This window comes from Ranitomeya imitator, chromosome 2 (assembly GCF_032444005.1).
Source record: "Ranitomeya imitator isolate aRanImi1 chromosome 2, aRanImi1.pri, whole genome shotgun sequence".
Taxonomy (NCBI): domain Eukaryota; kingdom Metazoa; phylum Chordata; class Amphibia; order Anura; family Dendrobatidae; genus Ranitomeya; species Ranitomeya imitator.
Window position 1 is genome coordinate 191,729,992 of NC_091283.1, and position 17,241 is coordinate 191,747,232.

Below are 17,241 nucleotides of genomic sequence, written 5' to 3' on the forward strand. Positions count from 1 at the left end.
TATGCCAAAAGTTTTTTTTTTAATTACTTTTATTTTTTTTCCGAAGAGGTGCTTTGCAGAATACAAATTATTATCTAAAGTGTTCAGATGGGTTACAAATAATAAAATAATTTAATATTTATCCTCACTAATCCACTGTAATTCCCGTTCTGCACTTTCGCAGTCCGTGATAGTCTGCGCTGCCTGGTCCCGTTCTCGACACACTGGAAGGACGGGACCAAAAAGAACAGATGAGCAAGGACTGGGTTAGGGACTGAACTGGAGCTGCCGGGGTTCTAAGAGCACAAATTATTGATAATTTTAATATTTTTAGCAGTCTGAACACTTTAAAATCATCTTTTTCCCCAGAATGCCCCTTTAAACTGAACGCAGAAAAGATGCTAGCTACTTCCTTTTTCACCGATGTAACCATTAAGCCACACTTCTGAGCAATCCCTGTTTTTAAGTTATTAAAAAAATATTTTCAACCAGTCTGAACACTTAAATGTTTTTATTTTCCCCCAGAAAATGCCCCTTTAAACAAAATTAGAGTAGGAGGAGAAGCTAGCTACTTCCTTCTTCATGGATGTAACCACTGAGCTACACTTCCAAGCAATCCTTCTTTTTAAAATCGATAAAAAAATATTTTTAACCAGTCTGAACACTTGAAAAAATGGTTTTATTTTCCCCAGAATTCCCCTTCAAACCAAATTAGGAGGAGAAGCTAGCTACTTCCTTCCTCCCCGATTTAACCATTGAGCCACACTTCCAAGCAATCCCTGTTTCAGTTCATAAAAAATATTTTTAACCAGTCTGAATGCTTAATTTAAAAAAAAAAATGTTCCTCAGAGATGTCGCTTTAAATAAAACTAGGAGGAGAAGCTAGCTACTTCCTTCTTCACCGATGTAACCACTGAGCCACACTTCTAAGCAATCCATGTTTTCCAACGTGATAAAAATGATCGCTCTATAGGCTCCAACCTAGATTGAAGTCATTGTCACATCTTATCTAATGAATAGTTAAAGGGATTGTCCAGGCTTAGAAAAACATGGCTGCCCTCTTTCAGAAATCTAGCTAACACGGCTGTGATGGCAGATGTCCATGTCTTGCCGGAGTGACACTTTATATACTCCTCGTGATAGCAGCCGAGGAAGTATTTTCTTGTAAAAAAACAAACAGGATGTGGCGAGAGGTGGCATCACGTTCTTCTATTCTGGAGGAAGTCGGCCAAACACATCACTGTATTGAATGGCTTCTCGGAAGGCTTAGTTGTCCCATGGTTCAATGGTCTCCAAGACTGCGTGAAGACTTCCCAAGACTTCCCCGTGTTGCAGGCAGCTGAATAGTTGTGTATGTAGGGTGGACTCTGGTAGAATACTGATTGGTAGCCCCCTTCCGTTGTATTTAGTTTATCATGGGCTTCATTGGCTTTCCCCATCCTTTCCCCCCACCGTGTATTTCTGCCCGGTCAGCAGTTATAGCCGCTAATCTCAACGTAGTGACAATGATACCAAAGACTAAGACGTCTTCCGGCCTGCTCATGCCATTTTCTTGTCTTTTCTCTTGGTGTCTCGACCACCCAGAGTTCAGGAGAAGCCATTCCACGGGTCGTATCGAGCTGTATCCGCTTCATAAACCTGCACGGTGGGTAAACTCGTCAGAGGCAACTGATATGGCATCAATAACTAAGGGTGAAGAATTTGCTAAATCTGCGATCAATAATCAAGGTTTTTTGGGGGGAAACTCCTTATTTTCATCTTAAAGATAACCTATCACTTGCCGTAAATACATCATTATTTTTACCTGGTGTAAATGCCGCCGTTCTCCTGAATCCGGCGATGTTTTTCTTTTGTTCCTGCGCCTCTCCGTTCCTGAGCTACGGCCTCTTCTTCCCTATATAGAAATCTAGTCTTGATAGCCAAGGGGGTGTGATTCTTAAAACGACTCGCAGAGAAAAAGTTTAGGATCGCGCCCACTTCTATAACAAATCGTTGTTGTACTCCTCTTCTTCGTCCATTCTGGAGATGTTGCCTCCTGTTCCTTGTATATAAATCTAGTCTTGTTAGCCAAGGAGGCTTGGTCCTCTGGTCTCCTCCTCCTGTGGGCGTTTTCTCGATGACCACACCCACTTGCCCAACAATTCTAAATTTGTATATGTAGAAATGGGGCCATATCTCAGGAATGGAGAGGCGCAGGAACAAAAGAAAAACATCGCCGGATTCAGGAGAACAGCGGCATTTACTCAGGATAAAAATATTTCACATTTATGGGAAGTGACAGGTTCCAATTTAAAGATCTGTCTTGTGCTTTGCTGCTGTATGTAATGACATGTGACGAGTATTTGTGACATTTTTGGCGTATACTTTTCTATAGGTCTACAGCACGAGGGTATATTCCGTGTCCCAGGGTCACAGGCCCAGGTGAATGAGATTCGCAGTGCCTTTGAAAGAGGTTCGTATAACATAAGGGTGACACTGACGGAAAAATGGGGATAGATTACCTTCTGGGCCACAATCTCGGAATGTAGGACTTTTAACAACACTGCTGTTTTATTTTTTTTTATGCCACTTTTGCTATTTATGTCACTTATGCATTTACATTCATGGTAACTACATATAGAACACAGTTTATCAGGATTCTTTTCCCTTGTGCTATATTTGCTATGGAGTGGCGCCATCTACTGGTGACATGTTGAATGGCATGATATTGTTAGCGTTTTATATTATTTATTTTCCATAAATCAATAATAATAGGAAACTAATTAGAAAAAAAATATGTTTCTTTCTCCTGTTCTCCTGATCTTTCACTATTCAATTTACTGGTAAAATCTTTATTCAGTGAAGGCGATAACAATAACAGTTGCTGCTCGTAAAACTCTATGGAGGAAGAAGGAGGAGTTAGAGGAGTGACAGCAGAATGTCTGTCTGGCTCCTCCCCCTCCATAGAACTTTATAAGCACCAACTGCCATTTCCTGCTTGAGTAATGGAAAGGTCTGTCTTCACTGAAGACATAGGTTACAGATTTTATTGTAACCATGAATTGAGAATAAATGATCAGTCCTGAAGGAGAAAATAGCTGATTTCTCTGATGAGATATATTATAAAAATGATTATGTTAACTCGTAAAATAGAAAATTCAAACCGTAGTTACTTTATAACATTTTTTTTTAGGTATGTATTAAAGGTCTGTTCTCTTATATATAATACCACTTATCAAGCTGATAAAAACGGGTTCATTTCCCTTCAATTAAAGCAACCTTTAATAGCTGCATACATAGTGATACCTAGTGCACCGCCCCTTTAAGCCCTGCCTTCTCACTGTCTACTTGTTACTGGCTCTGGGGACATAGTAAACCTTCCTGAAATGACACCTTTTTGGGTCTTTTGGGATTTTTCCAACAGGCGGACTAATCTGTGCTCCTTTCCAGGTGAGGACCGGTTGGACTCCAGCTACACAGGGAATGATGTGGACTCGGTGGCGGGGGTCCTGAAGCTGTACTTCCGGGGACTGGAGAAGCCGTTATTTCCAAAAGACATGTTCAACGAATTACTGTCCTCTCTCCGTGAGTGTATTCTATCTACAGTGGACATGTTGGGAGTGGCTGGATGTGTCACCAGATCACACATATAAGCTGCATACATGATCAAATACAGCTCTTACACCTGATTACACTGGTATATTTACTATGAAAATTCATGTCAGAATGGCTGACACTCTTTTGAAAGTTTTCCTGACTAATATTAAAATGAGCATTTTACAACTCCAGCTGGAGCAGTACAGCCCCCATTGGGTTGCCCATAGTTTTGCGCCCCCTAACCCGTATGCCGTTATCACTGCCATCAACCAGGCTAGCATTGCTCACCTTATACCCCAAGCACATGAATTGTTTTTTAAGAAAATACTGCTATATTTATATTTTGTCTTTTGGCCCTCTATATTTTTTCTGCTTTTTATTTTTACTTACATACAACGCAAAATGTAAAATGTAAAAACTTAGTTATAATTTTTTTTATCTTATTTACACCTACATTTTTATGTAACTATTTCATTACCTTATCCCTAACCCTGGCCCTGATCCTAGCCCTTACCCTAGCCACATCATAGCCACCACTCTAGCACTAACCCTAGCCCCTACTATAGCCCTAACCCCAATCCTAGCCCTAACTCTACCTCCATTATAGCCCCCACTACAGCACTAACTCTAGTCCTCACCGTTCCCCAAATTCTAGCCCCCACCCTAGCACTAATCCTAACCCCAATCCTAGCACTAACCCTAGCCCCATCTTATCCACCACTCTGGCCCCAACCCTAGCCCCAATCCTAGCCCCCACTCTAGCCCCAACCATAGCCCCAATCCTAGCCCCCACTCAAGAACTTACCCTAGCCCTCACACTTGCCCTGATCCATCCCCGATCCTAGCCCCTACCCTAGCCCTAACCCTAGCTCTCCTAGCCCCCACTCTGGCACTAACCCTAGCCCCGATCCTAGCCCCCACTCTAGCCCTAACCTAACCTGTTGTGAATTCTGTTATCGAACTCCCTCCTGTGGTCATGAATGGTACTTCGGCGAGTTCTGTCCATGGACTCCCTCTGGTGGCTGTGAGTTGTGCTGCTGCTTCTGAGGTACCTTCCTCAGGTGACGGAGTTTATTCGTTGGCTGGCTGCTCTATTTAACTCCACTCAGATCGTTACTCCATGCCAACTGTCAATGTTCTTGTACTGGTTCAATTCGCTCTTGGATCTTTCTGGTGACCTGTCTACTCCAGCAGAAGCTAAGTCCCTGCTAGTTATTATTTGTTCATTGTTTTCTCGTCCAGCTTGCTGTCATGATATTGTTTTGCTAGCTGGAAGCTCTGGGATGCAGAGTGGCACCTCCGCACCGTGAGTCGGTGCGGAGGTCTTTTTGCACACTCTGCGTGGTCTTTTTGTAGTTTTTTGTGCTGACCGCAAAGATACCTTTCCTATCCTCAGTCTGTTTAGTAAGTCGGGCCTCTCTTTGCTGAAACCTGTTTCATTTCTGTGTTTGTGACTTTCATCTTTACTCACAGTCAATGTGTGTGGGGGGCTGCCTTTTCCTTTGGGGAATTTCTCTGAGGCAAGGTGGGCTTTATTTTCTATTTCTAGGGCTAGTTAGCTCTTAGGCTGTGAAGAGGCGTCTAGGCCGTGTTAGGTACGCTCCACGGCTATTTCTAGTTGTGTGATAGGATTAGGGGTTGCGGTCAGCAGAGTTCCCACTTCCCAGAGCTTGTCTTGTGTGAGTTTAACCATCAGGTCGTTCCTGGTGCTCCTAACCACCAGGTCCATAACAGTACAGCTGGCCCAAAGTATTAATGCATCTCAATAGAGGGATAAGAGAAGTTCTGAGACCATTTTTTTTTCTTTGCAGTGTGTTTTGTCTTTCTTTTCCCCTTAACCTTTGGGTGGTTTAAGACACAGGTGTAAATATGGACATTCAAGGTCTGTCCTCTTGTGTAGATCATCTCACTGCAAGGGTACAAAACATTCAAGATTTTGTGGTTCAGAATCCGATGTTAGAGCCTAGAATTCCAATTCCTGATTTGTTTTCTGGGGATAGATCTAAGTTCCTGAATTTCAAAAATAATTGTAAATTGTTTCTAGCTTTGAAACCCCGCTCCTCTGGTAACCCCGTTCAACAAGTAAAAATCATTATTTCTTTGTTGCGTGGTGACCCTCAAGACTGGGCATTTTCCCTTGCGCCAGGAGATCCTGCATTGCGTGATGTAGATGCGTTTTTTCTGGCGCTTGGATTGCTTTATGATGAACCTAATTCAGTGGATCAGGCAGAGAAAATCTTGCTGGCTTTGTGTCAGGGTCAGGATGAAGCGGAGGTGTACTGTCAGAAGTTTAGAAAGTGGTCTGTGCTTACTCAGTGGAATGAGTGTGCCCTGGCGGCAATTTTCAGAAAGGGTCTTTCTGAAGCCCTTAAGGATGTCATGGTGGGATTTCCCACGCCTGCTGGTCTGAATGAGTCTATGTTCTTGGCCATTCAGATCGATCGGCGCTTGCGTGAGCGCAAAACTGTGCACCATTTGGCGGTATTCTCTGAGCATAGGCCTGAGCCTATGCAGTGTGATAGGACTTTGACCAGAGTTGAACGGCAAGAACACAGACGTCAGAATGGGCTGTGTTTTTACTGTGGTGATTCCACTCATGCTATCTCCGATTGTCCTAAGCGCACTAAGCGGTTCGCTAGGTCTGCCACCATTGGTACGGTACAGTCTAAATTTCTTTTGCCGCTACTCTGATTTGCTCTCTGTCGTCCTATTCTGTTATGGCATTTGTGGATTCAGGCGCTGCCCTGAATTTGATGGACTTGGAGTTTGCCAGGCGCTGTGGTTTTTTCTTGGAGCCCTTGCAGCATCCTATTCCATTGAGAGGAATTGATGCTACGCCTTTGGCCAAGAATAAGCCTCAGTACTGGACTCAATTGACCATGTCAATGGCTCCTGCACATCAGGAGGATATTCGCTTTTTGGTGTTGCATAATCTGCATGATGTGGTCGTTTTGGGGTTGCCATGGCTACAGGTCCATAATCCAGTTTTGGATTGGAAATCTATGTCTGTGTCCGGCTGGGGTTGTCAGGGGGTACATGGTGATGTTCCATTGCTGTCAATTTCGTCTTCCACTCCTTCTGAAGTCCCTGAGTTTTTGTCAGATTACCGGGATGTATTTGAAGAGCCCAAATCCGGTGCACTACCTCCTCATAGGGATTGCGATTGTGCTATTAATTTGATTCCTGGTAGTAAGTTTCCTAAGGGCCGACTGTTTAATTTATCTGTGCCAGAGCACGCCGCTATGCGGAGTTATATAAAGGAATCCTTGGAGAAGGGTCATATTCGCCCGTCGTCATCACCGTTGGGAGCTGGGTTCTTTTTTGTGGCCAAGAAGGATGGCTCTTTGAGACCTTGTATTGATTACTGCCTTCTTAATAAGATAACAGTCAAATTTCAGTACCCTTTGCCGCTGCTGTCTGATTTGTTTGCTCGGATTAAGGGGGCTAGTTGGTTCACCAAGATAGATCTTCGAGGGGCGTATAATCTTGTGCGAATTAAACAGGGCGATGAATGGAAAACAGCATTTAATACGCCCGAGGGCCATTTTGAGTACCTGGTTATGCCATTCGGGCTTTCTAATGCTCCATCTGTGTTTCAGTCCTTTATGCATGACATCTTCCGAGAGTACCTGGATAGATTCATGATGGTATATTTGGATGATATTTTGGTCTTTTCGGATGATTGGGAGTCTCATGTGAAGCAGGTCAGAATGGTGTTCCAGGTCCTTCGTGCGAATTCCTTGTTTGTGAAGGGGTCGAAATGTCTCTTTGGAGTTCCGAAGGTTTCATTTTTGGGTTTCATTTTTTCACCTTCTACTATCGAGATGGACCCTGTTAAAGTTCAGGCCATTTATGATTGGACTCAGCCTACATCTGGGAAGAGCCTGCAGAAGTTCCTGGGCTTTGCTGATTTTTACCGTCGCTTCATCGCTAATTTTTCTAGTGTTGCTAAACCGTTGACTGATTTGACCAAGAAAGGTGCTGATGTGGTCAATTGGTCCTCTGCGGCTGTAGAGGCTTTTCAGGAGTTGAAGCGTCATTTTTCTTCTGCCCCTGTGTTGTGCCAGCCAGATGTTTCACTTCCGTTTCAGGTCGAGGTTGATGCTTCTGAGATTGGAGCAGGGGCTGTTTTGTCGCAAAGAAGTTCTGATTGCTCGGTGATGAAACCATGTGCCTTCTTTTCTAGAAAATTTTCGCCTGCTGAGCGCAATTATGATGTTGGCAATCGAGAGTTGTTGGCCATGAAGTGGGCATTCGAGGAGTGGCGACATTGGCTTGAAGGAGCCAAGCATCGCGTGGTGGTCTTGACAGATCACAAGAATTTGACTTATCTCGAGTCTGCCAAACGGTTGAATCCTAGACAGGCTCGATGGTCGCTGTTTTTCTCCCGTTTCGATTTTGTGGTTTCGTACTTTCCGGGCTCTAAGAATGTGAAGGCTGATGCCCTGTCAAGGAGTTTTGTGCCTGACTCTCCGGATGTTCCTGAGCCGGCGGGTATTCTCAAAGAGGGGGTAATTTTGTCTGCCATCTCCCCTGATTTGCGGCGTGTGCTGCAGAAATTTCAGGCTGATAGACCTGACCGTTGCCCAGCGGAGAAACTGTTTGTCCCTGATAGATGGACTAGTAGAGTTATCTCTGAGGTTCATTGTTCGGTGTTAGCGGCTCATCCGGGAATCTTTGGTACCAGAGATTTGGTGGCTAGATCCTTTTGGTGGCCTTCTTTGTCACGGGATGTACGTTCTTTTGTGCAGTCCTGTGGTACTTGTGCTCGGGCTAAGCCCTGCTGTTCTCGTGCCAGTGGGTTGTTTTTGCCCTTGCCGGTCCCGAAGAGGCCCTGGACGCATATTTCCATGGATTTTATTTCAGATCTCCCTGTCTCTCAAAGGATGTCGGTCATTTGGGTGGTTTGTGATCGCTTCTCTAAGATGGTCCATTTGGTACCCTTGTCTAAATTGCCTTCTTCCTCTGATTTGGTGCCATTGTTTTTCCAGCATGTGGTTAGTTTGCATGGCATTCCGGAGAACATCGTCTCGGACAGAGGTTCCCAGTTCGTTTCGAGGTTTTGGCGGTCCTTTTGTGCTAAGATGGGCATTGATTTGTCTTTTTCTTCGGCTTTCCATCCTCAGACAAATGGCCAAACCGAACGAACTAATCAGACTTTGGAAACATATCTGAGATGCTTTGTTTCTGCTGATCAGGATGATTGGGTGTCCTTCTTGCCTTTGGCTGAGTTCGCCCTTAATAATCGGGCCAGCTCGGCTACTTTGGTTTCGCCTTTTTTCTGTAATTCTGGTTTCCATCCTCGTTTCTATTCAGGGCAGGTTGAGTCTTCGGACTGTCCTGGTGTGGATACTGTGGTGGACAGGTTGCAGCAGATTTGGACTCATGTGGTGGACAATTTGACATTGTCCCAGGAGAAGGCTCAACGTTTCGCTAACCGCCGGCGCTGTGTGGGTCCCCGACTTCGTGTTGGGGATTTGGTTTGGTTGTCGTCTCGTCATGTTCCTATGAAGGTTTCCTCTCCTAAGTTTAAGCCTCGTTTCATTGGTCCGTATAAGATTTCTGAAGTTCTCAATCCTGTGTCATTTCGTTTGGCCCTTCCAGCTTCTTTTGCCATCCATAATGTGTTCCATAGGTCGTTATTGCGGAGATACGTGGCGCCTATGGTTCCCTCCGTTGATCCTCCTGCCCCGGTGTTGGTCGAGGGGGAGTTGGAGTATGTGGTGGAGAAGATTTTGGATTCTCGTATTTCGAGACAGAAGCTCCAGTACCTGGTCAAGTGGAAGGGTTATGGTCAGGAAGATAATTCCTGGGTTTTTGCCTCTGATGTTCATGCTGCCGTTCTAGTTCATGCCTTTCATTTGGCTCGTCCTGATCGGCCTGGGGGCTCTGGTGAGGGTTCGGTGACCCCTCCTCAAGGGGGGGGGGGTACTGTTGTGAATTCTGTTATCGATCTCCCTCCTGTGGTCATGAATGGTACTTCGGCGAGTTCTGTCCATGGGCTCCCTCTGGTGGCTGTGAGTTGTGCTGCTGCTTCTGAGGTTCCTTCCACAGGTGACGGAGTTTATTCGTTGGCTGGCTGCTCTATTTAACTCCACTCAGATCGTTACTCCATGCCAGCTGTCAATGTTCTTGTACTGGTTCAATTCGCTCTTGGATCTTTCTGGTGACCTGTCTACTCCAGCAGAAGCTAAGTCCCTGCTAGTTATTATTTGTTCATTGCTTTCTCGTCCAGCTTGCTGTCATGATTTTGTTTTGCTAGCTGGAAACTCTGGGATGCAGAGTGGCACCTCCGCACCGTGAGTCGGTGCGGAGGTCTTTTTGCACACTCTGCGTGGTCTTTTTGTAGTTTTTTGTGCTGACCGCAAAGATACCTTTCCTATCCTCAGTCTGTTTAGTAAGTCGGGCCTCTCTTTGCTGAAACCTGTTTCATTTCTGTGTTTGTGACTTTCATCTTTACTCACAGTCAATGTGTGTGGGGGGCTGCCTTTTCCTTTGTGGAATTTCTCTGAGGCAAGGTGGGCTTTATTTTCTAGTTCTAGGGCTAGTTAGCTCTTAGGCTGTGAAGAGGCGTCTAGGCCGTGTTAGGTACGCTCCACGGCTATTTCTAGTTGTGTGATAGGATTAGGGGTTGCGGTCAGCAGAGTTCCCACTTCCCAGAGCTTGTCTTGTGTGAGTTTAACCATCAGGTCGTTCCTGGTGCTCCTAACCACCAGGTCCATAACACTAACCCCAATTCTAGTCCTATCTCTAGCCCCAAATCTTACCCTAGCCCCATCCTAGGTCCCACTCTAGCCCTAATCCTAGCCCCCACCCAAGCCCTAGCCCAAATCCTAGCCCTATCTGTAGCCCCCACCCTAGACCCAATCCTAGCCCAAATCCTAGCACCCACCCTAGCCCTAGCCACGATATTAGCCACAATTCTATACCTAAGGAAGGCATTTTACTCTCCCATAAAATGTGGCACCCCGGGCAATCGCCTCTGTGGTTCCTCTCCCCAGGCTACACCACTGCCACTGTCTGATAAGAGGCCCAGATGACAGCGCGGTTTATACCCCCCATATTTGACACCGCAACTTGGCTTGTTTAGATGTGCTGCTTTGTACTTCCACGTCGTTTCAAGATTTCCAAGAAATTTGAACATTAATTGGACAAATTATTCTAGATCACAAGCAGAGAAGCAATCAGTGACAAACAGTCACACATAGTGAGGCAAACCGGCCTCCAGAAGAAGGGATCATAGGGATTCATATTTCATACTCGGAATTGTGTTCTAAGTGGTCCCCAAAGTGTCTTTTGTATGTGTCATACACCATTGTAATTAGTTGTATTCCTGCATGTTTATTATAAAAAAAAATCTATTTCTTACCCATCAGAACTGGAGATCCAGGATAGAGTTGCACACTTGAAGAAGTTGGTGGCACAGCTCCCCCCAACCGTCACCCTTGTCCTAAGATACCTCTTTGCCTTCTTGAACCAGTAAGTAATTTCAAGAACCCATCCAGATAATACATTAAATTAGTGCCTATATTGCTGCCCTTGGGCTTAGAGGGGTTGTCCTTTGTAGAAAATCCATTTCCAATTACCCTAATAGGAAATTCCGAATCAATTCCCCTATTCAAAACCTCAACTATTAACCAGCAAAGGACGGCTTGGGATTTGACATAATTCTGCAGTGATTTTATTGAGCATTGTGTAATACTCCATCTCACCTGCGGGGGCACTACTGGATAATTAAAGACTTGCTGTTGGATTCTCTTGTAGCTGATCACTGTGTTCCCTACCTGCCGGATATTTTGCAATCAGCTTATTAATCCTTACAATTCTGAGTAGTTGAAATCTTGATCAGGAAAATAAAACCTTCTACATTTCTATTTCTTCTTGTTTTCTAGTTTGTCTCAGTACAGTGATGAGAACATGATGGATCCATATAACTTGGCAGTCTGTTTCGGTCCAACATTGGTTTCCATCCCTGAAGGACAGGACCCGGTATCTGTCCAGGCTCATAGTAACGAGGTTGTGAAGACCATTATCATTTACCAAGAACGGATATTTCCGGGGCCAACAGAACTGGAGGGTCCCGTGTACGAGAAGTGCATGACGATGGAGGAGGACGAAGAATACTGGTGAGTGTCAACCTGAAGGCAAATGTCCAGAAAGGATGGACCATCCCCCATCTCAGCCCACAACCATTAACGTTGGACAGATTGGGAACGTGAATCACAGAATACTAATTGTAAATGGCCAGAATTTTTCAGGAATGTATTTACAGTTGTGTGAAAAAGTGTTTGCCCCCTTTCTGATTTCCTATTCTTTTGCATGTTTTTGACACTTAAATGTTTCAGATCACCAAACAAATGTAAGTATTAGACAAAGATAAGTGTCACGCATAGTGTAGGAAAGACTAAGTGCAACACGAAGGGATGAGGGAAAGGGAGCCCAACACTAGGGAAGAGGGTAGTGGAGACCCCTAGGCAGATCTAACGTCACCCTGTCTTCTCTAAATGTCCCTATATAGGTTCTGCACCTATCGCCGAGCAGGATCCTAATCCCTGCCTGTCTCTGGCTATAAGCCCTGCTTAGGGAATAACGGGGTGTGCACTAGTGGATCCCCACTAACACTAAATACAGCTGGAGTAGACGAACAAGGGGAACACTTATCTTGAGTAGACTCAGATATGTAACACAGACATCCTCCAGCAACACCAAACAGGAAGCTAGCCGACTGCTATAGCTCCAAGCCTCAATAGGTGAAAATGGAAATATCACCGGCAAATTCCAGCAGCAGGCTGGGAGTTTATAAACACCCTGGTCCAGATGTGCCAATTTGAACCGGAGAAAGGTTGACACTGGGTCAAAGAGTCAGATGGGTTAACAAGGTGTCTGCAAGGCCAAACGCAGAGACCTTCTGCAGCTAGATGCCGTGCTGCCGTCTGCAGCCTCTGTCATACCCCTGACAATAACACAAGTAATCACAAAATTCAGTTTTTAAATGAAGGTTTTATTATTAAGGGGAAAATAAATCCAAACCTACAGGGCCTGCCCTCTGTGAAAAAGTGATTGCCCGCCCCCACCCTTAATTTATGTATTAACTGCGGCTTATCACATCTTTGAGAAGCTGAGTTCAATTTCCCTAGCCACACGCAGGCCTGTTTACTGCCACACCTGTTGTTAATCAAAAAATCACTTAAATAGGACCAGCCTGATAAAGTAAAGTAGTCCAAAAGATCCTCAAAAGCTAGACATCTTTCCGCAATCCAAAGAAATTCTGGAACAAATGAGAAACAAAGTAATTGAGATCTATCATTCTGGGAAAGGTTATAAAGCCATTTTTATAGGTTTGGGACTCCAGCGAACCACAGTGAGAGCCATTATCCGCAGATAACAAAATACATGGAACAGAGATGAACCTTCCCTGGCGAGCCAACCAAAAATTACCCTAAGTGTACAGCGATGACTCATCCAGGAGGTCACAAAAGACCCCACAACAACATCCAAAGAACTGCAGGCCTCACTTGCCTCAGCTAAGGTCACTGTTCATGACTGCACCATAAGAAAGAGACTGGGCAAAAATGGCCCGCATGGCAGAGTTAAAAGACGAAAACCACTACTGAGCAATAAGAACATAAAAGCTCGTCTCAGCTTTGCCAGAAAATATCTTGATGATCCCAAGACTTTTGGGAGAATACTCTGTGGACTGACAAGACAAAAGTTGAACTTTTTGGAAGGTGTATGTCCCACTACATCTGGCGTAAGTATAACACAGCATTTTAGAAAAGGAACATCATACCAACAGTAAATTATGGTGGTAGTAGTGTGATGGTCTGGGGCTATTTTGCTGCTTCAGGACCTGGATGACTTGCTGTGGAACCATGAATTCTGCTGTCTACCAAAAATCCTGAAGGAGAATGTTCGGCCATCTATATGTGACCGCAAGCTGAAGTGCACTTGGGTTAAGCAGCAGGACAATGATCCAAAATACACCAACACTATATAGTCTGACGGGAACAATTAAAAGTAGATTGGACCTTTCAGTGTGTTTCCGGGCCTTGTTGTAACTATACCTGACTTTTGCTGTGTGCTGTAGCTATACCGCAACCTTTCACTGCATGACCCAACCCGAGGATACGCCATTACTGTGCAGAATGTGACTATGATGGGGTATTATTTTTTATGCCTTATGAAAGTTTTATTTTTAATCACTAAAATTAATATCTATCATTTCATTTAGTGATACGCTAGCCCTGGAGGCGACCATTGAAGAAAGCGATCAAGAGATGCAGCAGGAAATGGCTGTCAGCGAGGATGGTAAGAAAATGCTATACTATTATCTATTATCTATCATTTATCTATTATCTATCTGCCTATCTATCTATTATCTTTCTATTATCTATCTATTATTTATCTATCCTATTATCTATCTATTATCAATTATTTATCTATTATCTATCTATCTATCTATCTATCTATCTATCTATCTATCTATCTATCATCGATCTGTTATCTATCTATCTATCTATCTATCATCGATGTGTTATCTGTTATCAATCCATTATCTATCTATCTATATATTATCTATCATTTATGTATCTATTATCTATTAGCTATCTATCTATGTTTTTTTCAGAGCTGGAAACAGTGGAGGCTTTGGCAAAGTTTGACTACTTGGCTCGAACTCCTCAGGAACTTTCATTCAAAAAGGGTGATTTGATTGTCTTGCACAGTAAGGCGTCTGGTGACTGGTGGAGAGGGGAGTCCGGAGGGCAGCGAGGCCTGGTCCCTCACAAGTATATCAACATTCCTGAGGGGTAAGAGATGGTCAGAAGGAATATGGAAACTCTGCAGCACTAAAAGTTTGGGGTCTTAGCTCCTGAGAACATTGTGCTTGTGATCTTGTGGAAGCCTCACACTGGGCAGCTGGTGATCATTGGTTGTAGCCACTGTCTTCATAGAGGTGATGACCACCAGCTCTCCATTGTAAGGACCCTGCAAAACATCCCATATCCCACCATAACGGCCCCTGTGCGTGTTATATTAGAATGAAAAAAAAGCAAGTTGTATTCTATATGTATATATAAAATATGGCCTGCTCACTAATTTTATAGCTCAGAGAAGAAGCTGGAGCAACGAGCTCTCAGGAAGGAAGCGGAGTCCAGCACAGCCGTCACACCAGACGATATTGTTGAACCCAGCAGGTAAGAGATCAGCTCGCTGGGTGTTGGGCATTTGCCTCCTAGCGTGCTGTGGTGTCTCCTCACCTGATGACAGATCTGGCAGGAGGGTATGCCCACACAAACCCTTCAACAAACCGTTCTATAATTAAAAAAAACGGACTTGGGGAAAAAAAAGAAGGTAAACAGGTTACCAGTAATCTGAGCAGCAGCGCTCAATACCAAGCAGCAGCTGCATAAAAAAGTACAATCTCAATTTCCTTAAAATGATATATAAAACATGTGCCTTGAATATCATTTTGTCCCTATAAATGCTATCTAAGGCTACAATCTTGAGCAAGAAGGCACTTCTGTAACAATATTGCAGGAACTGGAGCGGAAAAACATTTGGGTGTGCAGTAAGGTAGTTGTATTGTTATGTAGGAAAGGGTTCTTTACAGTATAAATAGTTAATCTTTGGAATGATGTAGTAGAGTTGACACTCTAACCAATGTTTTCTCATAATTCTCTTAGGTTACGAGTAAATTCTGATAGCGCGTGCTCCCCCAGAAAACGCAGTGAGGGAAGCCCTATCCGAAAAATCAGCCCATTCATGGACGCATCCAGGATTCCTTTTCCTATGGCTCATCCTGGTCCAAGGCTGCTAAGTCACATTGAAAGGCAAGATGGAAGACAGGAGTAAAAGACATGAATATCTATCTTACTATTATCTATCTATCTATCTATCCATTATCTATCTATTATCTAACATGTATTATTATCTATCTGTCTATTATCTATCATCTATCATCTGTTATCTATTATCTATCTACCGTATCTATCTATCTATCTATCTATCTATCTATCTATCTATCTATCTATCTATCTATCTATCTATCTATTCTCTAGCTATCTGTCTATTATCTATCTATCTATTATTTATCTGTCTATCTATCTATCTATCTATCTATCTATCTATCTATCTATCTATCTATCTATCTATTATCTGTTATCTATCTATCTATCTATCTATCTATCTATCTATCTATCTATCTATCTTTCTATCTATTATCTGTTATCTATCTATCTATCTATCTTTCTATCTATCATCTGTTATCTATTATCTATCTACCGTATCTATCTATCTATCTATCTATCTATCTATCTATCTATCTATCTATCTATCTATTATCTAGCTATCTGTCTATTATCTATCTATCTATCTATTATCTATCATCTATCTATCTATTATCTAGCTATCTGTCTATTATCTATCTATCTATCTATCTATCTATCTATCTATTATCTATCTATCTATTATCTATCATCTATCTATCTATTATCTAGCTATCTGTCTATTATCTATCTATTATCTATCTATCTATCTATCTATCTATCTATCTATCTATCTATCTATCTATTATCTATCATCTATCTATCTATTATCTAGCTATCTGTCTATTATCTATCTATCTATCTATCTATCTATTATCTATCTATCTATCTATCTATCTATCTATCTATCTATCTATTATCTATCTATCCATCTTTCTATCTATTATCTGTTATCTATCTGTCTATCTATCTGTATATCCATCACCCATCTATCTTTCTATCCATCCATCCATTCATCTATCTTTGTATCTTTCCACCCATCTTTATATCTATCTTGAGACGTTATATGTAAATTGATATTATGACCTAATAATAATTATATTATGATACTATTTTTTATTCGGTTACTTTTTTTTTTTTTACATTTGCTTTGTTTTGTCTTACCAGAACACCAGGGGAGAGGAGAAACCATATGGACGGTGTGCCTAAGGGGACATTTGCAATGAAAACCTGGCAAAGCGATCGTCAAGGCATAGAAGTAGATAAGGTCATTACTTTAATGTGGTTGTGAAAAAAAGTGAAAATAGAAAACAGAGGGGAAGCTGGCGGTCCTATGTGCTGTCATACGGATGCTGCCTTGATCACCATCTTTGTCAACATTCACACACCACTGCTGAAACGGCGGATGTTGAATTTGTGTTCATATCCAGTTAAAATACTACAGCTTAGCACTGGAAGTGTTGTCATAGGGCAAACAGACGTCTGCAGCTTTATTCAGTGCTATATTGGTAGTTTTTTTTTATCTTCTACTATGTTGTAAGTTATCATATATACTGGGGTGTAGCTAGTGTCGGACTGGGGCACAAAGGGCCTTTCAGTAACCAACTGCGGGGCACCAGTTTTTAGCTACATGCAAATGTGACAATCACAAATGTATATAACAATGATCTGGGTAGATTGCTAACTGAATAAGATGCCGCCTTTGTCTGTACATAGTGATTCAAGTATATTGTGCCCAGCACTGCTCATATAAGAGGGTGGTGGCCCACCGGAGGATTCTCCTGCTCTTGTGTGGGCCAGTCCGAGCCTGGGTGTAGCTATAGGGGGGGTTAGAGGAACCAGTCACCCAACCCTGGAGCCCAATGAGTATTGTAGGGCAGATTTTGCAGGAGATCCAGGTTCTGCATCTGCTCATAGCCTG

General features: G+C 43.1%; 1 protein-coding gene across 3 annotated transcripts in view; it reads left to right on the forward strand.

Annotated features, from left to right (window-relative positions):
- ARHGAP4 (Rho GTPase activating protein 4) overlaps positions 1-17,241 on the forward strand; it is a 96,076-nt gene that overhangs the window by 74,143 nt on the left and 4,692 nt on the right. For 2 of the 3 annotated variants that reach the window (XM_069748421.1, XM_069748422.1), the window contains exons 13-22: positions 1,564-1,624; positions 2,354-2,431; positions 3,409-3,543; positions 10,932-11,034; positions 11,448-11,681; positions 13,787-13,863; positions 14,183-14,363; positions 14,661-14,750; positions 15,240-15,386; positions 16,488-16,587. In XM_069748421.1, the coding sequence (XP_069604522.1) occupies positions 1,564-1,624; positions 2,354-2,431; positions 3,409-3,543; positions 10,932-11,034; positions 11,448-11,681; positions 13,787-13,863; positions 14,183-14,363; positions 14,661-14,750; positions 15,240-15,386; positions 16,488-16,587 (1,206 nt within the window). Of the gene's footprint in view, positions 1-1,563; positions 1,625-2,353; positions 2,432-3,408; positions 3,544-10,931; positions 11,035-11,447; positions 11,682-13,786; positions 13,864-14,182; positions 14,364-14,660; positions 14,751-15,239; positions 15,387-16,487; positions 16,588-17,241 lie in introns of those variants that run through there. The other variant, XR_011318038.1, reaches the window with a different exon arrangement.